The 26797-nt window shown below is 31.7% G+C and overlaps 1 protein-coding gene across 5 annotated transcripts in view; it reads right to left on the reverse strand.

Annotated features, from left to right (window-relative positions):
* LOC118198163 (BMP-binding endothelial regulator protein-like) overlaps positions 1-26797 on the reverse strand; it is a 256469-nt gene that overhangs the window by 1890 nt on the left and 227782 nt on the right. For 3 of the 5 annotated variants that reach the window (XM_085820555.1, XM_085820554.1, XM_085820558.1), the window contains 5 exons: positions 23395-23582; positions 19912-20050; positions 19401-19588; positions 11595-11761; positions 7398-7531 (listed from right to left, as the gene is read on the reverse strand). In XM_085820555.1, coding sequence (XP_085676681.1) covers positions 7398-7531; positions 11595-11761; positions 19401-19588; positions 19912-20050; positions 23395-23582 — 816 coding nt within the window. The remainder of the gene's footprint in view (positions 1-7397; positions 7532-11594; positions 11762-19400; positions 19589-19911; positions 20051-23394; positions 23583-26797) is intronic. The other 2 variants (XM_085820556.1, XM_085820557.1) reach the window with 1 other exon arrangement.

The following is a 26797-nucleotide window of genomic DNA, read 5'->3' on the forward strand; positions in this document are numbered from 1 at the left end:
ATAACATTAAGCTCACTTAATTAGATTATAACAAGTGTAAAATAGTCTTAACTTCACTGTTTACCCCGAGAGAGATTCGTCGATTTGAAAACTGTCGTTAGGTATTATCAATGTCATACATTCTCTGGGGTTAAATGTGGCCTGGATCTTTACCCCTCCCGAGAGACACTTGTCACTTCGTGTTTTATCAAGATCGCATAAAGGCAAGTTCACTTACAAAGACAAGAAACAGGAATCCATTTCCGCTGCCTTTCAGATAGTTATTGCAATGAAACTACTCACTCGTTACTTATATATATATATATATCCCACCTCCCTTACCCGACCTCTATTCTACTATATATATATATATATATATATACTATATAAGAAAAAAAAATGCGTAAATCAGCTTTTTAATTTAATTTAGCAATAGCCTCTTAATTTCTCATTTTTAATTTGGGTATTTCTTCTCTGTTTTCTCAACGTAGTAATAACTTCTCTGAACTAAGCAGTTTCTAGATTAATGTATGTAATGTGGCTTGCGTAACGCTGATGACGTAGCTAATTCGGAACTTGAACTCAAAATTTTGAGAACGGAAACCTTTCTAAACTAAACTGAAACCTTCTCTTGGTGAGCTTCCATATTGTATTATCGCGCATTTTAGCTTCTGCCTCTCTTCTTATCGCAACTGTATCAAAAATATAAATGTTCTTGAATAGGCATGATTAAAGTAGCAAGTAAATTGTGGTCACAAGTGTTAATTGAATAAAAATTAATATAATCTTGCTCGGCTGCCAAGTTTTCTATTCATTACGGATACAACATTTTAACATTCTATGCTATCAGATTTTTTTTCCCCCAATATGGATCTACATTCTAAGCTATCTACGTGCTAAGCCATGAAAATTGCTGCGTCTTTTTCTCTTTTTCATCGTATATATATGTCATGTTTTAAAGCGTAGGAGAAGGAATCCGGTACTTATGTAAAATATAAAAATCAACCTTTCAAGTTATAAATTAATAGCTCTTTAACTCCTGTCTTCATTCTAAAAATAACAGAGCAATAAATTCTTTAACTAAACGAAAAAAGATCCGTCATGTAAGATGTATTGCGCAGTTTCCCATCAAATTTGAACCCTACATCTGGACATTAAACTGTCATGTGATCTGAAATGCAATCCGATGGTATAAAAGCAATGGACTTCAAAGTTTTTCCCACCTCATCTTATAACTCATCAGGAGAATACTATTTACGGACTTTCTCAGGCGTCAGGCCCGATTCGGGATTCACTCAGGAATCTGGAAAGAGCAGGGATAGGAATTCCCCGCTGCATGCCAGAATAAAAGGCCCGTTTCCACTGCTGCGTATGCGTTGCGGTGTCTATGCGTTTTCCAATCAGCGAGCGAATTCACTTTGACATCTGCAATCCGGTCGACGTGCGGTGACGGATGACATACGGATGGAGTTCAACAATGTTTAACTTCTATCCGTATGTCTGCGGATGCGTTGTGGTCACGTGGTAAAAAAGGAGCAATCAGGTGTTGTCACCAACAATTAATGGCAGCAGAAGTAGCGATGAACGCTGGCTTAGGGAAAGAATGTTTTGCTAAAAAATACATTATAGCTGAATTAACATTATAAGGAGAAATTTGCATACTGAAAAAGTCAGCAATCAGCTGAATTCAGTTAAAAAAAGATTTAAAAAAAAAGATAACTGCAACTACAGTACTTGTTCGCAAATAAAACCAGGCGGCCAAGAAATTCAGTTCAAGAAAATCAGCGGCCAAAAATTATAATTCCAAGTCCATAAAATAGCAAAATTTGTCCTGACAAAATTCCCTCGTTCTGCATAGTCATTTACTTTAAATGAAAATGAATGTCTGACTATATCAAACTGCTATAGCAAATTAGATATGATTAAAAGATTTGTTATTTTTTTTCTTTTGAAACAGGTAAAAACTAAAAACGTTAATTATAAATCAAATTTGATAGCCTTTTAAATATTCCACTGCATTAAGGAGTATGTTAAATTTGTATTTCCCTTTATAAATATATCTTTTTGGCTAACATATATTTGTAAGCACATGAAATATATTTTTAGCAGCCCGTTTAACTTCAATCGGAACGATAATCCACTTTAAAAGATAATGTTTTTTGTAAAAAATTTACTAGAAGCTGAAGAACAAACTCTGGGGAATTTTTCAGACGATGCCACACTGAAATAGAACCAAAAAATTTAGTTTTAAGAATTGATTTACTTGATGTATATAAGCCAAAATATGCATAAGATTCCCGAGTGATACTAGCTTAATGGTAAAGCTGATGGTAATAATGTTTACTTTTGGGGGTCGTGAGTTCGAATCCCATACGCTTTTTGCACCCTGTCTGCAACTTTCTCAGCTTTTTGTTCCAATTTGATCTATTGGGATGGAGGGAAAGTTCTGTCGTATTTTAAAGAAAATATTTGAAATCATTTATAAAAATATGTGTTTAATATTAATCAATTATATATGCTCCGTTATTTGTTACAACCTGTTGCCATCTTCCAGGTAACCTGTAAATTCCTGTTTTGTAGAAGTTCTCATCCATGGAGTTAAAATAGTCAGCAACTGCCTTAGAAACACTTTAAAAAGACTTGAATTTTTTCCCCGTTAGATAATTTTGCAGAGATCTGAACAGGTAATAATCAGAGGGTGCAATGTCAGGTGACTAAGGATTTCCCGTCCTAACGCATTCAGTTTTTGTAGTGTCACCACTGCAGTATGCGGGTGACCATTATAGTGATGGAACACTTTTCCTTTTCTGGACGCTAATGCTGGCCTTTTTTCTTTGATAGCTGCATTCAATTTATCCAGCTGATTGCAGTACAGATCCGCGTTGATGTTTTTTCCCTGTTTCAGCAACTCGTAATACACTGGACCTTTCTTGTCCCACCACAAACAAAGCAGTACTTTTCGTTGATGGATATTTGGTTTTGGAACTGTTGCTGATGATGTTCCTGGTTTGCAGTAAGATTTTTTTCTTTTAATATTCTCGTAAAGAATCCACTTTTCATCTCCAGTAACCAGCCTGTCCAAAAACGGCTCCACATTGTGTCTAATCAGATGTGATGAACATATTCTTACACGATCAGACAAATTCTTTTCCGTTAATTCATGTGGAACCCAAACACTTTGCTTTAACACAAACCCAAGAGATTTAATGTGATCTCCAACAGTTGTATGATGAATGCCAAACTCTTCTGCAATTTCTCGACTTGTTAAATGTGGATTATTTTCCAACATGGATCGCAAAACATCATTATCGATCTTGGATGGTCGTCCAGATCGAACACTTTCTTTGAGGCTCAGGTCCCCAGAACGAAATTTGCTAAACCATCTTTGACAAGTACGAACATTTACAATATCTTTTCCAAATACCGCACATAAATTTTTACATGCAACGGATGCGTTGCTTCCTTTTTGGAATTCATATAAAATGCAGTGTCGTAAATGCACTTTATCTACGGACATGTTTTTCCCTTTAAATATTACAAGTAAATGATGAACTGTAAAAAAGGGCACCTTTTATATTATACAGCAGCTAAAAAAACAAAAAAAAATCCGATTGACTCACTAGCCAGATGTTTTTTTTATTTACAAGAAAAATCACCTGCCTATTTAAAATAGGACAACAGAACTTTCCCTCCAACCCTTGGTGTTTTATAATTTATTTCTATTATTATATGCCTTAAATATATTGTTTTATTTATCTAAATTTTCCCCTGCAAAAAAGTTTGAAAATTATATAATACTAATTTAAAGCATAACCTGTACATATATATTTGTACAACAAATTTTCTCTATTCGTAAAAACCAAATTTAAAGTTAATTACATTTAAATGAAATTTAATGCAAATAAATAAATGATTAATTATTGCTGCGAACTAATCTACAATATCATTCAAATTCTGACAGCATATGTAAATCAAGTGCAAGTATCAAAATCCATGAATAAATATATAATTCCAAAAACTTATTAATCCTAAAAAAATTATAAAAATGCATAAGTGAATAATAGGATAGATTTAATCCTAAAAAAATTATAAAAATGCATAAGTGAATAATAGGATAGATTTAATCCTAAAAAATTTATAAAAATGCATAAATGAATAATAGGATAAATAAATTTTTGGAATTATATATTTATTCATGGATTTTGATACTTGCACTTGATTTACATAGGATAAATAAATTTTTGGAATTATATATTTATTCATGGATTTTGATACTTGCACTTGATTTACATATGCTCTCAGAATTTAAATGATATTGTCTATTAGTTCGCAGCAATAATTAATAATTTATTTGTTTGTATTAGATTTCATTTAAATTTAATTAACTGTAAATTTGCTTTTTACGAGTAGAAAATGTTTGTTAAATTCAAATTTCATTCTTTGCAGCAATGGCGCAAGAGAATTATTTAAATTTAATTTATTTTGAAACTCCGTATATATATATATATTCGTTTCACTTTTATGTGAATGTATATACATGTGCTCAGACTTCGGGATGTTTACGACTCTAAACTTTCATTCCAATTAACATGAGACAGTATTAATGCCCTAAAAATTTTTTTAACAAAAATTTACTATAACAATTGCTTTTAAATTCAGTCCTCTTCAGCAGAAGCGCAGGAATTAATTAATTAAATATTTCCATTTTGTTTACCTAATGTGTGTATATATAAAGAGGAAAATATTATTTTTATAACTTCTTCTATAAAAAGAGATATGAATTTAAAATGTTTAAATTAAAAATAATATTTTATGGATTATGCATAAAATATAACTGCTCATAGTGCATTTTAAAACAAACGAGATTTCTAATAAATTATCCAGCTATGACCCTGAAGTCAGCGGTATACAAGCATAGCAAATTTTGTGTAAATATTGTGAACCTTTCTTTACAGTTGCTCTGTATGTATTTTTAAAGTACCAACTATTTTTTAATTCCTTTAACTTTTTTATTTTATTTATTTATTTTTTTATTTTTCACTAACAGTACATTTTAGTTTTAATAATATATATAATATTTCATTAATATTTAAGGCTTCTAAAAACGAAAAAAAAAAATTAATTTACTTTAGCTTCTATGGAATTAGTGATATTCATAATATGCATTATAACCTTACTTATCCAAAAATTGCTAGCGTACTTTACTTTCGCAGTTCATAAGCAGAAATAAAAATTTCCAATAACATGGAATTTAGTAAACAAAACTTTTCTGCGTTTTACGTCAGGATCCATATCAAATCCAAAACAAACAATACTCGCTTAAGCGGGAAAAATTCAGATGTTCAGCGTCGTAACTCGCGATTCGCGAACTGCTTGTTTGGCGCCAAAATATTACAGTGACACCTAGCGGCGGAAAATGAATATATTCTACGGATACGCGGCAGTGGAAACGCTTGCACGGATGCAGTAGGCGTGTCTTCAATTGACGTTCGTACGCAGTAGTGGAAACGAGGAATTCCCTCGCTTCCGTCTTTCTCTTGCTTCGTTTCGCTGCTCTGCATTGCCGCTCGCTACGTAGAGTTTGCTTATAAAATTAGAGGGTGCATAGCGCACCCACAGTGATAAATTGCATTATCCAGCAATAAAATTATTTTTGGAATTTAGGCCATATCTGCAAGTTGTTTGGTTTATGCATCCATCTTTCTAACTACGCAGCAAAGTCTTCAAGTTATGATGCAGTTCTCTCCAACGCCAATCCGTTGCAACTCTCACCAAGCCATCTTATTTCAATAATAACGCAATTTTATTAACAGCTTTCTATATTCGGCATAGCTGAAGGCTAAAAGCTGTGATGATGCATTTAACACAACTGAGCTTGAAGTATACCAATTTTTATTTTCACGCGTATCCAATTAGTTAGGCACACATTTATTCATTCGCAATTAAATATTATAAATTTCTATGTACATTTTTTTTTTTTTTTTTTTTTTTTTTTTTTTTTTAAGGAAATGACGTAGATATTTCAGAAGCGAAGCTGCAAAGTATCTTGCGAGGAGGAAAACTTAAACGAAAGTGGACGCCGCAATTCAAAGGAAGAAGGGTGGGAGCCAAAAGTTTCAGTTCGAGTTAGAAAAGTTTTGGTTTACAATTATTTTGATTGAATAAGAAGTAGCTGCATTAAGCGTTACGTAACATGGAAAGGTCTCGAATTTGGGAGAACAGATGAATTTAGGGGGAAAGCATAAAATCTAGACTTCGTTAATTTTGAGGTAGGCAATTATTCTTAAAGCAGCCATCGTATTTTGTTATATCTTATATATATATATATATATATATATATATATGTATACATTTGGTGCGAGTTATGAGTCCATCGATTGTTCAGTTTTGCGGGTGATAGAGCGAATCTTGATCGTAACATGGTGCTTCGATAGTAGTAGTAGAAGTAACGTGGACGCCATCCCTCTACCATTACGGTTAATCGGTGCTTCGATAGGTTTCACACAACTGGAATAGTTATGAAGCTGAAATCAATTAGCCGTCCAGAAAATGCGAGAAGGGTGGTTGTTCAGACTCTCGGCGCTCTATTAGGTATTGTGCTTCAATTATGTGTATTTCTCTTCGCTCGCTGTAGCATATCTCTCATGACGACTTAAAATTTAATCCATACAATATCCCGATTACTTAAAAAACTGCTTCAAAGAGATTTTACCAAACGCACATTGTTTTATGTAACAACGCTTGAAATCCTGCACATGAGTTTGTACCGATTATGAGTTATGAGGCACATACCCACTGGATGATTATGTCAATAAAGTAAGCAAAACTCACCAGAATTACTGCAGAAATTCTTCATAGAGCTACGATTGCAGTTTAATGCGGCGTTTTCAAAGTGGAGATTGTTTAATCTTATCTGTTTATTATTATTTAAAAAAAATAAAAAATAAAAAAGAGGCTACAGTAACAGTGACTTCGGTGCTCTATTTAGATATCCTTCGCAATTTTTTGCGTCCAATATGATTCGAGCTGTACCGCTCACATGTAAGGGAATGCGATTCCAACATCCAATAAGATGCAGTCACAACCCACGCGGCAGTTAGGCACACTGCTACGATGCAAGATATTCAAAAAAATGGTCGGCCAGCGATTGTAAAGACCTGGGATTTAAAACCGGGGCTTTCTTATTTCGTCCAGTCGGGCTAATCTTATATATTGTAAATACTTTCCTCCATTTGTACGAAAAATGGATCATTGACTCAAATAAGTTTGAGATACAAAGTTCTTACTTTCACTGAGGTTTTACTTATAATGAAAGAGCAACTCAAGGCTCTTAAAAGATTATGTAACAAATAGTTAAATTTCGTACACTTTAAAAGAAAATTAAATTCACCGAAATTAATATTATTTCTGCAACTTACCATCACATCCAGTCGCAGTTCGCCAGTCTCCTAATTTTATTCCGGAACGAGCACAATGATTAGCATATGCAGTAAGAGACTGACAATAACACCTATCACGTGGTCTGCATTCCCCTGCATCTAGATAACAGGAGCTGGGAAGAAAACATGGATTTAATTTAACATACTGAAATATAAGATGGCAAGTTTCTTTACTGGTATTATTACGTTAAAGGAAATTAATGTTTATAGCAGAAACATTCGGGATTAATAATATGAATATAGGATATGAAGTAATTACATCTCTTCTTTTCGACAGCACTGCAAGCGCATATTTAAGAAAAATTAAGGCCTTAATATGCAGATATTAAGGTCCTACGATCAGCAAGGTATTCTTTGCACTCCAAATTTATATGAAATGTGTAATGCACATATTATCAGCATCATCGCAACAAAATGCAGATCTATGTAAAATTATTCTCTTTTTCTACAGAAGACTTTAAATCGAGGGACGTCTACCTGGTTGTAGTCTTTCGCTCCCGATGTTAATTAAGATGACATTTTATGGTGACTTCTATAAATGTATCACGCTACTGCACAAAATATCAGGCTCTCAAGTTACCAGAATAGCGAAACAAAAATTAGACATCCTTAAATGAAATCCATAATTACAAAACAATTCTTTTAAAAACAAAACACAAACTAGCATATAATAGACGAAAGGCGTCTATATTCTACTAACGTAAGCCCAGGGTTGCTTTTATATGTTAGACACATAAAGCATTGCTTAGAAGTGGCAGGTTTAAAAAAAAAAAAAAAAAAAAATGGTGTAAAATGAAAAGTAGATACTATACATATATTTTATTTTTAGATAGTACACCAATACCTATAACTACCTATACCTTCAAGTGAATATTACTTACCTGTAGCTTCAGATGATAACAATTTTGATCGATTCTTATTTAGAAAAAGAAGATTCAGAACTTGGTAAACTAGTAGATAATAAAGCGGGAGAACAACCGCATCACTTGGTAAACTGAACGTTTTTGAAGATCCGTGTTTCTGACAAACAGTACTGCCACAGGACTTCTGTGATAGGTCAATTATAAAAGAGCAAATACAATCGAAAATGTTCTTTTTCGAACCGATGTTTGAAAAAAAAAAAGTTTTCTGATGTTTATTACTGACGAGTTTTAAAGAATGGATATTCTGATACACATGTTGTACTAAACTACTGCTAAAAATGCATTTTATTCCGTGTAACTCAGTGGAATCCTTTAAAGATCTCGCAGTAAAAGTTTCATGGACATGGATTCTATGAAACAAGAGCGGAGGTGGTATTTGAGAAGTGAAAAAGAACGCAGATAGCTGAAGAAAATACATGGAATAATTTTGATTCATTGCTCTAATACTAAGGACTGAAATAATTGATCGAACTTGGCGTATTTCATTCTATAAAAAATAGTACTATATATCGTTTTTGCTATAGAATTTTAAACAGAACACGTTAGCAATTTCAGTGTCTTGCAGAAATGGTTATAATGATTGGAGATTGGAGACACATTTATAACAAATTATTATTTTATGAAAAATGTAATTCGCATTTGCATTATTTTCCAACTTGTTCTAGATATATAAGAAAATAATCAAATTATATTAAAAGAGCATATTTTGAACAGCACTATTGGCTAGAAGAGAAAAGAAGTTGTTTTTGTATGATATGGACCAAAATTTCATATCATCTCGAAGTCTCAGCAAGTATGGTGGTAATTAAGAGATTACTTCTTACTTAACTGCTTAGATAAATCATTAATGATATTGGTGATTACACGTAATATAGAAAACAAGATGTTTTCAGAATTTAATTACAATTCATTTAGAAGTCAAACAACAAAAATCAGCGTTATATTTTCAAATTTTCGCAGTGAAAATTTGAAAATATAACGCTGATTTTCGTTGTTTGACTTCTAAATTAATATAATTCATTATTATTATTATCCTGAAATAGGATCATGTAGATTTCTAAGAACTAAACGTGGGTAAAATATTTTGAAAATTGGACATTGAAAACTTTTAAGGATTTGGCTGCTGTCACAGTTTTTAATAAAATAGATTCATCATTTTACAAAAGTAAGTCTCATCGTAGAGGAGAATATTAAGCCAAAGTTAGGAAAATGGATTTTTTACACCTATCTGCCGAAGATTTAACAATATGGTATTAAAACAAAGGATATATCTTCTTTTTCGAATGAAATAATTTATATTTATGTACCTTAAGAAAGCTTTCTTTTTTTCGATTTTCCTTGTTTCGCACACATTTTGCTTCAGAACAACTTAAAATGCACGAATTTTACCTTAAAGGTGTTCTCCTTCTCCAGTGTCTTTTCTACCAGGTGTAAAAAAATGTTTGAAATGGAAAGATTTTTTGATGAAACATTAGAAAAGTTGACTTCTCACTCTTTTGGATCAAGTTTCAAATCGGTTTGGAATTCGGAACACGTCTTACTGTAATGTGTTAAAGAACAAGAAGGGCCATCCTTAAAAATCTTTCGATCCAAAAATGCTTGAGAGAAGTTGATGATAACGGAAGAAAGGATATTATTCTATATATTATAAGCCAAGAGTTTTATTTCATGTGTTGCTCTTGGACAAAATTAAAAATTAAGTTTCGGTAGATAATTCACTTGTACGTTGCCTAAATTAAATAATTCAATTTATAGGACTAAAAAAATTAACTTCATACATTATCAAAATTATAATAAAAAAAATCTGAAAGGTTTCAGATTTTAAATTACGTCCATAGGGGCCTTTTTTAACGTTTTGTGTGTTACCTTTCTTTATTAAATATCATGTTCTTTGCACTTCAACCATAAAATTTAGTTCAATAGCAATATCGCAAAATAATTTTAAAATCAGCATACGTATCTTTAGAATTTCTGATACACAGATCCGCGCGCTGGAGATAAAGAGGTCTTTAGTCACAGTTTTTTCCCCGTAGAGTGTTGCCATTGCTCGCTTTTAAATCGTTGAGTTTGTTACTCCAAAATTGGTTAAAGTTTCAGAAAATATGAAATCGATAATAAAACAAATTTCAAATTTCAAAGTTGGTCTTCCACATGCCCATATTCGTAGGAGGATTACGTCATTCAAAATTCGATGGCTGTATGTGCCGTTGTTTTTTATCACAATGCGAGAAATATACATACATTTATGCATATTTTTCATTATTTAATTTCTTCAAATATAATGCAGGACTCTAACATTTGGTGGCAACAGTTTGAAAAGTGAAACGGACATTTATAGTGATTCAACGCAAAATCGCAAAACGAAAACAATAGTCTTTCAGGGACAAAGCTCTTTTGGACTAAAAAATCAGATCGATTTAAAATTTTTTAAATTTTTTTCACATCAGTGTTTTAAATATAATATAAATTTATAATATTTAACTATTAAATATAATTTAATTATAATATAAATTTATAATATTTAACTATTAAATGTAATATAAATTTATAATATTTAAATATAACTTAAAATAAAACAAACAGGAGACTTGAGACTATTTTGGATATGATATTCAAATAAGTTAGTTAACAGCTGAAAAGTTTAAAAATGATCTATAAAATAATATTTCAGTTGCAAAAAATATACCGTACTATTTATAATTTCGTGAAACATTTCAAAATTTCATAAAAGGTATACATCGTAAACGATACCAGATTTTATTATACTGAAACAGAGGATGCTCACCAAGATTTTTTTTCCTATAATATATTTCAGAATTCCTCGGCACAGTTTCTTTAATATTCTGCCAACTTCTCTAACTTAATTAGAATACCTAATATAGATTTTACATAATATATTTTACTTTTTAAATTTTATTGATAGAAGGATTTGGGTAACTTTCGATTTCAAAGCATGTCATCGTTCTAGATGTCTAAGACATCTTACACCGTGTGAAATATATGAGAAAATTTGAATGCATTTGAATATGTTACAAAGGAATACAAATAAAGAACCTTTTCTTATTATTAATTTCTTCTGGTATTAGGAAATGTTCTATATGTTTGCTTTTAATCGCTTAGTAATTTGATGATAATTTAACATACGACAGACTTATAATAACACTGCATATACTTGCATTAACACTGCATATAACTTGTCCCTCTAAAAAGTTACATTTGCTGAAACCAAGTACTTTTGAATTGCTATACTTACTTATAATAAGGAACAGCGCTAACAGCTCTATAACAAGGTTTGAAAACGGATGACTTCAGGACGTTACACTCCCGAAGAGCCCTGACATGGATGTCAGGGTTCGACCAGGTTATAGTTTCAGGTGATTTAGCAGGTTGAGGAAGGGTGCACCTTTTCATACGCCCCACCTGTAATTAAATATTATTTATTGCTTTAAAAATTTACAAAAATAGTATAAAATATTTGTTATATCAACAAATACGTCATTTCACGAAAAGATAAAAATAGCTGCGTAAGAATGTCGCGAAACTCTTTGCAATGATTTTCATTTAAAACTGTCTTGCTCAATTGGCATATCAAAAATGTTATTTTAATAAGTAAAAGTTTCTAAACTATCTCAAAATTTGTAATCACATCCGATGTGTTACTTTCCTAGGAAGTAGAGATCGATATCAATTATCATATTAAATTATCGGATTGAAAAAGTTCTAGCCGTTTTAGAACTTCATAAAATCTCTTCATTGGAAACATTCTCTAAATTTTTTGTAAGTCTACATAAAAGCAGGGTATAAAGCAATACAAAGTGCACTAGATTAAAGTGCATTCTATAAACATGAGCTTTGATGTGCCTTTGAATAAACCCTCTGTTGACAGCTATCTGATTTACAGCTTCAAATACAGACTCAGTGTTGCCGTGTCGAATCTTCATCTTAATGCTGCATTTTAGTGACAGCACCGTCAGAGTCACCAATGCAAAATATTGATTTATGCACTTATGTTACGGTAGCTTCAATCTTGAAGATCGCCCTGCTCAAGACAGCTTCCTGCGATGAATCACAGCAGACCCACGTATGATATGTGATGACCTACGTGAGTTTGATGAAACTTTAAAATAGGAAAACACCACTGCGATCGATCAGCTGCATACAAATTGGAGGGTAAGCAAGCCTGGGCAGTAAGCTTTAGAAAGTTTCAATAGTACTGACTGTTATCAGCATGAAGAAGTGTCTATTTCTTTGCTCTCTACTACGGGTCTGATGTCTAGTGCGAATGAAAAATCCATACCTGTTCAATGTAAAGCGAAAATAAAGTTGGACAAAAAAAAGGGAAACATTTAATCTTCAACAGAAACGAAGACATACCTGCGTCAATATATTTTATGGGTTAGGATTTATAAGACTTGTTTTAGACAAAGACCAACATCATTGCTGAGCTATTGCTAACTTGGGTGATAAATTTCTGACAATCCCTCTCTCTTTCTCTGATAATCTGAAATTTGGGTGATACATTTCTGAGATATGCTTGCGGACATCTATTATTCATTCCTGCATGAGTAATCCACCAGATATATTAGATATAATTTATCTTATTTACATTGATAAATACATTAATAAATTGGACATTGATAAATATATCGGGTAATTTATCTTAACCACCATTTAGCCTAGACTTTACGCTAAGAGATTACCACTTTTTACCAGTCGCTGAATAGCGTCTTCGAAGGGCAGCACTTCATCAAGTTGAAGGAGTGACTAGCAGATGCCTTTATTTCCAAGCGGGCTCATTTCTTCAAGGAAGGGATCGAAACGGTTACACGTGAAAACATCGCGGACAAAATCAACACAAGGGAAAAACGTTGTCGTACAAAACATCTAAGAGAAAAAACGAGGAGAAAACATCGTGGTAGAAAAGAAATTGGTTCAAAAATTTCGCAGTTTTAAAACATCGTCTTAAAAATATCGTGGTAAAAAATAAAGCATCTACGAAGTATCACCTGATGATAGCATCCCACACGTGCGTTTTCTGATTGTAAAAAACTTAAATGAATTTTTGCATAATGATTTGTGAGCACAGCAAGAGATAAGAAATGCAGGGTTTTTACAAAGTCCCGGGCCCATTTTTATGTTTAATAACTCATAAAATAATAAATGGTTAGATAGATTCAAAAAGTTTCATGACCCTTGTCAATGAACTTTCACGTGTGCCCCCTTCGTCGCACGGAGAATATCAAGCCAGTATTCAATTTCACGCCAGGTACCGGCAAGCATATCGGCAACCACAGAGGCTATTGCAGTTGTAATTCTGGCTTTTAGGTCATCAATGTTCAACACTCTCCTCCTGTAAACAGTGTCCTTTACAAATCCCCAAAGGAAAAAGTCCAGCGGCGTTATATCAGAACATAACATTGCAATAGTTGCCAAAAAAAAAAAAAAAAGAGAGAGAAATGCAATTAATAAGCAGACGATATTTAAAAAAGTACAGATATTTAGGCTGGAAAATGAAATTATCTGAAATTAACCACACGCGCAGACGATATTTACAAAAGTAAAGATATTCAAACCTGAAAAGGAAAATATATAAGTTATTTCATCAATAAATGCCATAAGTTTGTTTATATCTTCATTATTTTATGAGTTATTAAACATCAAAATGGGTCCGGGACTTTATAAACACCCTGTATTTTTATCTTTATATTTCATATTTGTGTGATAGGTAATATATTTTTACTGAAACCAGAAAGGAATCTTAAAACATTCAATCTTAAACATTCAAAAATCTGAAAATTAATAGAATCTAATGCTACATCTATCCATTTAAAAGAATTTTAAACTTTTAATGGTTAGCAACATAATGGTAACCATTAAAAGTTACTATTTAATAAACCCTTTTTATAAAGGCGTATCGTTATTTTTTAATGAAAAATTATAGTATAAAAAAGATTAGGAAGAAGAAGATGCGTAATTTTAAAATTCTATTAACTGTTATACGTAGCATTAATTTTTACAAATTTTCAAGTTTTGAGTGCTTAATCAATGAACTTAATTCCTTGTTTATCAATAAAGATTTATATATTAGTTAATGCAAAAATATGAAACATAAAAGCAAAAATATTCTTTACCTCTTCTTGTATTCACTAAGCATTATACGAAAATTCACTTAAATGTTTTACCGTCGGAAAACGCATGATATTTTGAACGCGAATGTTTTAAAACTGCGAATTTCTTGCGAGCTTTATTTTCTATTACGATGTTTTACGACTGATGTTTTCTCCTTGCTTTGTTTTTTTCCCCGTGATGGTTTTCCCTTGCGTTGTTTTCTCTGCCATACTTTCGTCCGCATTGTTTTCTGCGGATACCATCAAAATAGTGGCTGAGTCTTCGCAGAAGGTCATCGACGCAAATTGAGCCCATAATGCGCAATGACCAGTTTTTTTAGTTTTGTGAAACAAAAATGTTCATAGTGTTCTAAGGCAGCCACTACATTTTCAGCAAATTAACACAATTAAATTTTGACATTTTGGAAAATTTGCAGTTAGTTCGAAAAATTGCTTACACTGCCTGGATTTATTTATTATTCTTCAGCATCAAAATAAATAGTACTCAAGTTTCAAGTAAGAAATTAGAGAGTAATCAAATAAGTATCTAGTAAGTTAGAATTTTTGAATTATGATAATTAGGCAAATAACCTTGCATACTTGAGTATGCAAGGTTATTTGCCTAGAAGGATATTTTTAGTGGAAAGTTCTCTAAGAGATTGGTTTGCATTTACAACCGGAGCAAATGAATGAAACTTCAAAAGAATAAGACAAAATTACTGGAATTCTGTAATATATATGTGCTATCTCTATTTTTTACTAAGCGTTTATATTATTAATAATTTAGAAGGCATTAAAATTTATATAAAAAATTTTCAGGCTTCCAAATTTCACCGACAAGAAGTCCAGGTTCACTAATTTCATAGTTCCACAGAAAGAAAAAAAATAGTAGAAATGTTATCAGTTTTGATAAAAAATAATTAAGACATTTTGAACTGTGAAATAATAATTGAATAGTAGTTCAAATAATAATTTTAGTGATAAATCGATTATTAATTAGCTTTTTCAAAGCATGCGATGTCCATCTGTCTCAGGAGTGTTTTTTTAACATTTTTTGAATGCGAATGTCTCCCACTTACATGCGAGAAAAACATGAATGCACTGTTGCTCTTTCAGTTAGCGAGAATCTAACTTGGCTGTCGCCAGTAGTTAAGTTTAGCTTTTAAAATACGCTAGCTGTTTAGCAGTTTTTGTAAAATACGCAATAATTACCTTCCTTTAGCAAAGAGGGATTTTGTATATGTACAAAATGTCTGTTATGTACAAAATTTATTACCTTTGTTGAAAATAATGTTTAAGAAGCAATATGAAATATTTTTTTCCTTTTTGAAGGAAGGCTGAAATTCTAGTAAATCCTGCTGGAAGGTTAATGCATTAGGTATTTAAGTAAGATAAAAGAAAATACTGATATTTAAAAATTTCAGTTAATGATTTTGATTAAAATTTTACAGCGCTGGCTGTTAAAATTGCAACACTTACCTTGAAGAAGCAACTGATCAAAGAGAAATTTGCATTATATATAGCACGGAATACGAAAGTCTCGCACCAGTGTAAATGAGAAGGAAAAAAAAAAAGTTGACTGCCACATCACGAGCCTAGCACCAGAAATATGGTTCGTGGAATGTCAAGAAGCATTCGCACGTACGGTGAGACGTCGTCTTGAGGGCCATGAAATGTTTCTACGGCAGTCATTGCTTTGCCTGTCTTTAATGGCGTCTGCAGCTACAATGAAGCATTAAACGACGGACATGCATGCATTAAATATGAGTCCCCATCGGCGTCATCGGTAAGCATATCTGCTACTCTGACTTGTCAACTTTATATTACACATATCTTAAGTTTTATGGTTGTCCGATATATTCAAAGATAGCCTAAAGCCCCTTTCCGAATGGACAAGGCGTGACCAACGTCACATTCAACGTTCCACGTTTCCTCGACACACATCGAGTAACAATTCTGCCTTGGCTGGCTCGTTCACCAGACTTTTCCCAACTGAATAGATCTCATTTATGGATCACACATGCTGGCATAATAGAGACCACTAGCGGCTACAACATGTGAACTCTGACAACTTATTAGAGCTACCTTAACTGCAATATCTTAAATGCCATCCGAAGTCATCTATTCGACTCCAGGTATCGCCATGTAGTACTGTTATTTGTTATGTTTTATTATCACATTTGGTAATAATATTTATAAAACGGACCTGAGCATTCCTCGATTTCATGCTTGTATTGCAAGAAGTATGTAAACGAAATAAATTTACTTCTCTTTGTCGATCGAAAAATTTTAAGGACTAATAATTTATAAAAAATAGATTAAAAGAAAAAGCCAGTTTCCCTTAAAAAGTCCTCCACGAAGGCATCCCTCTTTTAAGGCAGATAGCCATCGAGTGCTTTGCCGTAATCTAATAAACCAAAGAACTTTAAAAAAGTAAATAACCAGTATTTCGCTTTTCTGCTTAAATAAAAATAATACCTACATTTAAAAACTGATGAAACTACAGAATTAAAAAAAAAATTAGACTTCAATTTAAAAAGAATTTTACATTCAAAAGCGATTGTTTCTGCATCTCTTCGTAACCATAAATAGTGTAAAAAAAAAGTCCATTGCAATTTAAATATATTTAAAAACAATGTGTGTGCAGTTGAACCGAGCTATAACGAATGTTTCGCTATTTCCGGTGGTTTGCTATATCCGATCCGATAAGAAAAATGGATTATCTCACAAAAATGTGTAAGAACTGAATGATGAATAAAGAAAAAAAAAAAAAAAAAGATTTTCACATATATTATAAGATGTAAAAAATTAACCTAGTTTAAAAAATACTATTAAGACTTATTTGCAATTATAATTACTATTATAGTTTTTAAATTTCTTTTCCAGTCTTTCCAAAGTGTCTGTCAAATTCATTTCCTTTATCCAAAGTATTTGTTCAGATACTGGCAGATCACAGTTTCTTTGAATGGTGAGCCATTTCACAAATGTTTTTCAACATCTCTACGTTCCATCTATCTCAACGTTTTCCTCGTATCGAAATTTTTTTCCACGAGCAAAAATTATATAACTTTGATTCTTTTTTTTTTCCAATGGCAGATTGTGAACAATTACAAATGTAACCCAGTCCATTAATCTATACAAAGCCGGATGTGGTGGTCTCTTTATTATGGACGCACCTAATAGGTGGGCCACCATCGCCTTTCCTATGAAGGGACGGACACTTACAACCATGCCTTCTCCGGGATTCGAACCCAGGCCCTTCAGCATCGGAGTGAGCTTCCCTGACCACTATACCGACTGGGCGGATATAACTTTGATTCTTTCATATGATATTAGCTATAGATTTGGATAAATTGTATTTCTGGCAGATAATGATTTGATTGGATCCATTTTATATTTTTCGAATAATGTTTACCTTATCTTCAAGGCTGAAGGTTTACAGCACCCCCTTGGGGATGACTTTTTGACATTTCGTCACTTTCGTGTCTTATCCAATATCCATTTAAAACATAATTACTTCCAAGATATGCACGGTTGCGATACAATAATTTAATAATCTTTTTAAAGAATGTTTTATTTCTTGCAAAATTATTTGAAGGATAGAACTTGGAGAGCATTTAGACTCAAACAAAATAGATCGATAAGAATTAAAACTTTTCATTTTGTAAAAGAAGGATCCCCTGAAAAACCACAAGCACATAAGATTCATTATTTTCTCAATACCTGATTAGAAAAAATTTCAAAATTTCTATCATCGGCCTTGAACAGAGCTCTGTCTGGCATCTCAAGCAAAGAATTTGAATGGAATTAAAGAAACCGCTTCAGGGTGTCCTAAGATATGCTTATTGTATTCTCGTTTTCCTAGAGTGGATGTCACATCTATATTGCTCAGCCTTTGTTTAGAACATTAAAACAAGTAGGGGTGAAGATAAAAGGAAAATAACATAAAGGTGTTTTCCTTTACGAATGGAATGAAGAACATGGAAAGAACATGGATCCTAATACCCTAAACGTGGACAATTTTAATAGTTAATAATATTTTATTTAAAACTCGCAGAAATTCTGAAAAAGATATGAAAAATACACAAAACTTTCACTCGAATTCGTTATATCCGACTTACATACTCTTGGAGGTTCGCTATAATAATGTAAAATAACATTAAGTGCATAGGAAACTGGATGGATTCAAAAGATTCGTTCATTATATTCGAAATTCGTTATAAACAGATTTTGTACGCGTGTATATATATATATATAGAGAGAGAGAGAGAGAGAGAGAGAGAGCGACTATTAATATCCGTTTTCCTACAAAATTTCATTATAATGATTAGATTTATTTGGCTGCAAATGAAAACACAGAGTCCGAAATTTTGTAGTTGACATATTATAAAATGTTACATATGTATTTTCATTTGATCTAAAATTCTAATTTTTATAAAATATTATTAAGGAGTGAATATCGCTTTTAAATGATTCACGTCGTTTACTCTGTTAAGAAATAGTTCTTTTATGAAGTGGAACATTAGCAAAAGATCTTATGCTTCTTTGACTGAGTGAAATTTCCTTTATTATTTGATATTATTCACAATGGACAGTATTTTATTCATTATATAAAAATAGTAAAATCGCCTTGAATATTTTTAATATTCAGTTTATTTTTCAAATAGAATTACATATGATTAACAACGGAACATTTGAAGAACACAGCACAATAATTATTATTCATATATTCAAATTAAAAAACTAATAAAACTGGTCGAAAAACATTTATCAGTATATAAATGACAACTTTACAGACGTATTTCAATGAAAACCATGCATTAAAATTTCTTTAATAATTAATTAATATTGTATCATTAATTCGTTAATAATGCATTAAATTCTTTAATAATGCTTTAAAAATTTGTTAAAAATACTTCTCGAGAAAATGGTTAGTTTGACATGAGGCTTACCCTCCACGAATTTCCAAACTCTTCGGCTGTGCGGACAATATCTCCCTTCTTTGTTTGGAATTCATCATCTTTGTCACCGTTGTAATTGCCACATAATCCACACAACTGGTCTTTGTAGTGAGAAGGTACGGTCACCTCTAAGTAACTGTTGCCATCCCACACTACTTTAAGACCTTCAGGAAAAAAAACTGAAATAGTAAATTTTAATATTTTCAAAAAAAAAAAAAAAAAAAAAGTTATTTGATTTTGAATTTGAAATAGTGAAATACAGTCCATCCTTCATGAATGCAATAAAAATGCCTTATACGAGAGGTTAAAAGGAAATGAGAAAACAAAGGAATTTTCAGAGGAAATGAAAACATTTTCAAAGAAAATGAAACAAAGGAAATAATGAATAAACTAATGAAATTCTTAATTTCTCGTCAGTTTATTTACAGTATTGGAAGTAAATCGTTTTACAAAAGAAAATTTCCGAGCTAATTTGTAATATAGTTTTGTTAAAAAATCTTACCTAAATTTGTCCTGACATTCACATTTCTCTCTTCCTGAAACACAGTGAGAACTCCTAATTCGATATATGGTAGTTTAACAGGCTTGTGATTGACGTGAATTTTATTATACTGGCCGAGACGAACTTTCGTACCATTTACCTGTTAAAAAAGGAACATATAATAAAATATGAAAATTATATTATTTTATTTCATCTAAGGCATTCTAGTATTACGTTCAATACTTAGATTTGAGTTTGTAAAACATGCAGTATTTTCTTTCCCTGTAAAACATGAATCTCATGAGCAAAGTGGGAAAGAGTCTACACATTCAGAAGAAGTGTGAGGGATAGAGTTAAAAGTTTTATCGCTTCAGAAATCTTTAATCTGATTGGATAAGACGGATTTGCAAAGAGTAAAGTGCCTATTGCCAATAAAAATTAGTTTGCTGTTATATTTTTTATCTTAAACACACAGACACACGTATATATATATATTTGTGTGTCTGTCTATGTGTGCGTGTAGATATATATATATGTAACGTATATGTAAAAAGTTATTAACATTTATTAATTTAAAAAAAACACTATTCTATCCTAGGAAAAAATTGTTATCTACTGTTAAAATTGTTTTTACAGAATATGGCAGCTTGAGTCTTTCTCCCACATTTACGTTTCATAATATTTATCCATTTTGCGGCAACCAAATAAATCAGTTGACATGAGTCCATTTTCCTCCTTTTGGAATTTAAAGCATTTCGGCACGAAAAAGAATATAAGAATTTTTTTTTAATTTCTCGTTTTTAGAACAATTCTTCCATTAATAGCAAGTTAAAAATTTAAAGTTTCTTATAATTCAGCTTCGTGTAATAAAAGATATTGTTTTTAGGATTAATTCGAACATTTCTCATAAATCATTAATTTGAATAACATTTTCGAATATTTTGTGTACAGTTTTCCTAAGTTATTATCTCTTTTTATGAGTTTTGTTTTATGTATAAATTTTGCATTTCAATTAAGACCGTTTTTTGCGTAACTTTAAATCATTTGCATTTCAATAACATAGAGCCAGAGGCATGTCGGGATGTTCATGCCATTCTGAGATAAAAAGAACTATTATTTAATATTTTTGAATAATTAGCTAGTAGCGGTATGTATCTAAAAATGCCAGGAAGAACGAAACGTTTATTCAGCCCTCAAAAATAATTATAATAATTTTAAATACTTACGCCTTGAAAAGCTTTATTTGAAGCATTAAACAATGAAACAATTAATCGTTTTCATTTGTTTACCTTATTGTTCATTTTTGCCGCTTTAATTATTTCCTCATTTCCATTTTACGAAAAAAAAATTTGCCAAACATTGTTCTAATTTAATAATATAAATAATAATATCCATAATAACGCATTCTCACTCCTCTTTGCTTAGTCACACTTTTAATTCCCTATAAAAGTTTTTCCTAGAATAGGATAATCTTTTTTAAAAAAATATCTTAATATATGTTAGTAATTTCTTACATCCAATCCTTTGCAGGTCAAGCGCAGGAATTTATTTATTTTATTTTTATTTTTATTTTATTTATAAGCCTTATAAATAAATAAATAAATACATCAGTTTTCCACCAAAAGTGAAAAGAATATCTTCAAGAAGTGAACCAATCACCCTTAAATAAAAGCAGTATTTTATTCTGATCTACCTATTATTCTGATTCGAAAATATATAATGCTAAATTTCAAGCAATTCGTCCCTTTCAAATTCAAACAGGTAAGGCACACCTGTTTGAATTTGAAACACAGCCTTCGTAGAAATTATCTCAACTCATCATTCATATGGTTGCAGAGTATATTAGGCTATTTGCGCATGGCAAAGCACCCTAGGATACTTGGTAGTGAATGGGGGGAAAATGGATTCATTTGCGTTGGCTAGCAGACGTGTTTGATAAATAAAATAATCCACTTCAACTTTGACAACAAAATTCGCTTTCAACACTTCAAGACAATAAATTTTCTACATCCAGCTCTTACATAGAATTACAATCAACATTTAGTAGGTCCTGCTAGTTGGTCCAGCGGCAACCTAATTAAATGAAGGCTAATAAATGAAGGTTGGTCATCGAAGGCGGATAATGTTATTGCCGACGTGGTTGCTAAAATTGTTTATTGGGAGCTTCATTATACCGAGTCAGACAACCTATCAAAATTCTCAAACATCCCACACTTGCAAAATATTGGAAACTCATTTCTTGCATTATAATCCGTTTAGAGTGTCCGTCCGGCTGATAAACGTCCATTCGATATTTCAATGCAAGATGAGGAAGGCGACTGTTCAAACTTTAAATCTAAATTTATCCAAGCCACATATTCCTCGGGCTCGGGCATTTTTATTTGTTAAACTGAATCGAAAATAATACAAGCTTTAGCATACTCTAATTATAATGGTAGTCAACCTGATATACCCTATTACTATAGTTTATGAAGATATTAGTCAGTCTGTGAGTTCAGAAGGTTGGCAATTTCTACGAATGCATCTGGTCAGTATTTCACAAAATTCAGTTTTCTTTTACATGAATTTTTTAGCAACGCAAAATTTAATTTTTATTGGTAGTCATCTGTTGACGTATCTATGCGAGTCAGAATTTTTTTTCTGGTAGTGTTTGAGTGGCGTTTCAACAGAGGACTTGCTTAAGAGCAACTCTAGAGGAGCCTTCAGGATAGCTGATCTATTTCTTCTTGAAAAGTCTTCAGTCTTCTTACTATTTCTTCAAGTTCTGTAGGACGCAGAGACTGCCTCAGATTTTATACTGCTTTTCATTTGCAAATGCAAGATATAAAGCAACAAGATACAAAACAACAAAAAATTGCATGTCCTAGAGAAACAATGCCTGCAGAATGCACGAAGCGTATAAATTTATTACTTCGAGTTTGTGAAAAGGAATACTTAAGCCAATAGTAAGATTATTTACCTATTACAATATTATGAATTTTATTTTATGCCGCAATCCAAATGTGAAGCAATCGTACTAAATAGAATTATCTAATAAACATAATCACGTATCATTTTTCTTATCATTAAAAAACACTTGGGTCCTCGCACATATTTTCTAAACAAAGATATTCTAATGGAATAAATTTTTCATATTTGTTTACTCTTTGAAAATTTGTTTAATATTCTGTTCAATTAAATTCAAGGGAAATTAATTAAATTGATGCTATGTTAAATTAATTAAGCTGTTTTGCACAAACACACACGCGCACGCATACACAAAATTCAAACTTAACGATTTTTCCCCCTAACAAAATAAACAAAAAAATTGTTAAAAATGGAAAAATGCAAGTATAATATAAAACTCAATATTATCGGTAAAATAATGCGGTATAAATTTTGAAAACAGAGTCTTTTGTGTTCTAAATATATTTTAACTTGCAAACAGTATGCAGTATTATCTGTTCTATCTTTTTTTTCCTTTCAATAAAACATAATTTAAAATTAAGACTTCCATAAACAAACCTTAATTGTAACAGACTTTGTCCAAGAAAATGTCTTTGAGTATCGAGCCTCATTCAGTACTTCCACTGAGAATGAACGGTTAATGCAGTCCTTTGACAAGACGTACTTACACGAACCTTGGTAGTTAAAAATCCGACCATCGAAAGTTCTATAATGTGGATCCCCGAAAACAGTGCAAACGCCATCCTCTAAAAATGAAAGCACTAAATTAAAAACATCTTAAAAGTAAATTAATTAAAATAAACAACGGCTATTTTTCATTCCGTAATTTAATTGAATCGTTCCGGGAAAGCTCCAGTCCGTTTTCTAAAATTCAAGAAATCTGGAAAATATTGTAATTTAACTTTAAGTAATACGACTATACTAATTTCTAAAAACGTTTTGGAGGCCATAAATCTATAAAAATTTTCTATAAAAGCCTTAAACTAAAAGAGAAATAAATGTTAAATAAACTAATAATTAAAAAACGTAGGCATCTTGTTTTTACACAGAAGTTATAAAATTAAATAAGGAAGAGGGATTATTGAACAAACAGAAGAGACAAATAACAAACAAGTAAAAATAAATTAAAAAAAATTTTTTTGTAATTTACATACACATGTAAATTACAGCCTACACCGGCTTAATACGCGAAGCAGGTGATATGTCGCATTGGGGCTCTTTCTTCAACGGGTACGTAAGGAATAAAAAAATAAAATAGAATTTTATTAGCCTATACTAAATATAGATAAACAATAAATATATTTTCTTCGACTTTTAATAACATTTCAAGCAAAATTTATGTTGTTTTACGATATAAAATAATAGAAAGCATTTGAAGAGACGGCATACTGTTTGACATCTGCGAAGCACTTAAGAATGATATGAAAGTGCATTTTAGAAAATAAATTTAGTTAAAATGCTTTACAGAAAATCACGTTTGAACTATAAGAGATCGTTAAAATGATGATATGAGCAAGATAACGCAACAAATGAAATTTTGTATGAATTATTTATATTAAAATCACAAAAAGCATACTTTTAAAACATTTAACATTTCAAATATATTTTTTTTTTCTAAATTCAATATTTCATATAAAAATGCAATTTTTTTGTTTGAAAAACTTATCGTTAATGACTGTTCTAGTAGTAGGATTTTGACTGTATTTTTAATGAATAATGTTTTCAAAATAAAAAAATTGTACATATTTACATATGTATTTATTTTGAAATTTGTTTACTATTTAATTTTAATTACATTAGGAAAAAAGAAAGGCATCTGAACACCGACCCCCAACGTAAAAATAGGCCAACACAAAATAAATTATATTAGTAACAAAGAAAGGCACCTGAATACCAATCCCAACGGGAAAAAAAAAAAAAAAAAAAAAAAAAAAAAAATAGGGGGGAACTAACAGAAAACGGTACATTAGAAAAAAAGAAAGGGCATCTGAATACCGATCCCAACAGGGAAAAAATGCCAGCAGAAAAAAAATGACATTAGAAAAAAGAAAGGCACCTGAATATCGACCCCAACGAAAAAAATGACATTAGAAAAAAAGAAAGGCATTTCATTTGAATAACAATCCTAAACAAACAAACAAACAAACAAAAAAAAAAAAAGGCCAATGGAAAAAAAAAAATAACCAAATAAAAAGGGGGGAACCCAGCTAGGAATAATGGTAGACCGAGAAAAAGCCAATTCAGGTGCAATGAACCAATGAGCTAATTTCTAGTTTATCCGATTAATTTCTAGTTAGATAATGAATATGTCTTTAGTCTAGATCAAGGTTTCTAAGCCTTTTTAGCCCATGCACCCCTTTCACATTTTTAGAAGGTCATTCTGCTCTTCCCCTTTCCAAAACTAGAAATAAAAGGCTGAACGCATTCCTCCTGAAGCTATGAAGTTCTCCCTTCCCCCGCGGTTAAGAACTCCTGCCTCTAAGGCTGTCTACTTTTTGCGTCACAGCATTGTTAAACAATGCAAACTAAGAAATTACTGTAGCAAGCTTCTGCAAGTACCAGTACAAAAAAATAACAGAATTCAGAAACAACATGTATATTCTTAAGAGTTTCCTATATTTTTTTAAATAATTTTTCGATAATATACTGTATCTCTTTGACATGATTTATCATGTATCCAAATTTTAATTTTCATAAACTTTTACATTATTAGCATAATTAACAAAAGACACTTCTAACACTGCATATTATGCACTCGATCAAAGAATAATCGTTTGCATTCCTAGCAACTTAATTCATAAAAGGGGAGAATCACTGCTATGTAAGTTTAACATAATTTGGTGTTTACACTTTATTTCTGCATATATATGCACTGGGTGTATCCTAACACTGTTATATATATAATTGCTTCTGACTTATCATTACTCTGTTACTTTAAGTACTTCAGGGTCAATTTTTCCTGACAGTAACGACAGCTACGGGAGATGGTCGATTCGTTTAATTTTTTCCCTCCCTTCATTCCCATTTAGCGCATTTCGCTTCGCGAAAAGAGAACGAACAAAATCTGATTTGAACTACGGCCCATCAGCGGCCGAGCGGTAAAGTCGCTGAACACTGGTAGTTTGGTCCGAGGTTCGAATCCCACGAACGGGCTGGCTGCATGGGTGTTTTCGTGGTTTTCCCCATGTGTAACGTGTATACGAGCCAGTTCCCTTAGAAAGTCCTCCACGAAGGCATCCCTTCCCTTAGGCAGACAGCCCTCGAGGCTTTGCCATAATCACACATACACTGATTTGAACTACTTGAATAAACTACAAATGCGGCGAAGGAAATAAGTGCTGTGTGGTGACGACGAAACATGTTATGATCGCAAATGGGGAAGGTCAGTTGATAGCACAATTTTTAAAGTAACAGCCTATACCAACAGATATTTATCGAATAACATTTTTTTCGTCAGGAATTTTTAAGCTTAATTTTACTTGTCGGCGCTACGTTTTCCGCTTTATTTTTCCTTCATCTATGGCACCAAATTCCTGCTGCAGCTGGCACTGACGACATGCTTTGATTATTGGAGATCTTGATACATACGAGCATATAACACCCCTTTGTTATTATTTTAGTAAATTAGCTGCATGATTTACAAAAATAATTTTAATGAAATGTGCATTTATCTCTATTAATGAGATGTTAGACATAAACTTTGCATAATGAAATGAACTTTGTTCCATTTTAAAGTTTAAAGCACACCGCATCTCTAAAGTTAACAACATGCCAGAAGGATATTCTCTTTTAGTGTATGTATTAATTGAAAATAGCAATAATCGCATCCGTTCAGCTGCGAGTTATCGAAAACCACACTTTCACTACATGTGGATCCTCTAAACAATGATAAAGACCAATGATAAACTAACAATAAATTCTCCATTTTCAGTTTATTTAAATATACACTCATGTCCATAAA

This window comes from Stegodyphus dumicola, chromosome 7 (assembly GCF_044657685.1).
Source record: "Stegodyphus dumicola isolate Sdum_Otavi_A_Nest chromosome 7, ASM4465768v1".
NCBI classification, from domain to species: Eukaryota; Metazoa; Arthropoda; class Arachnida; order Araneae; family Eresidae; genus Stegodyphus; species Stegodyphus dumicola.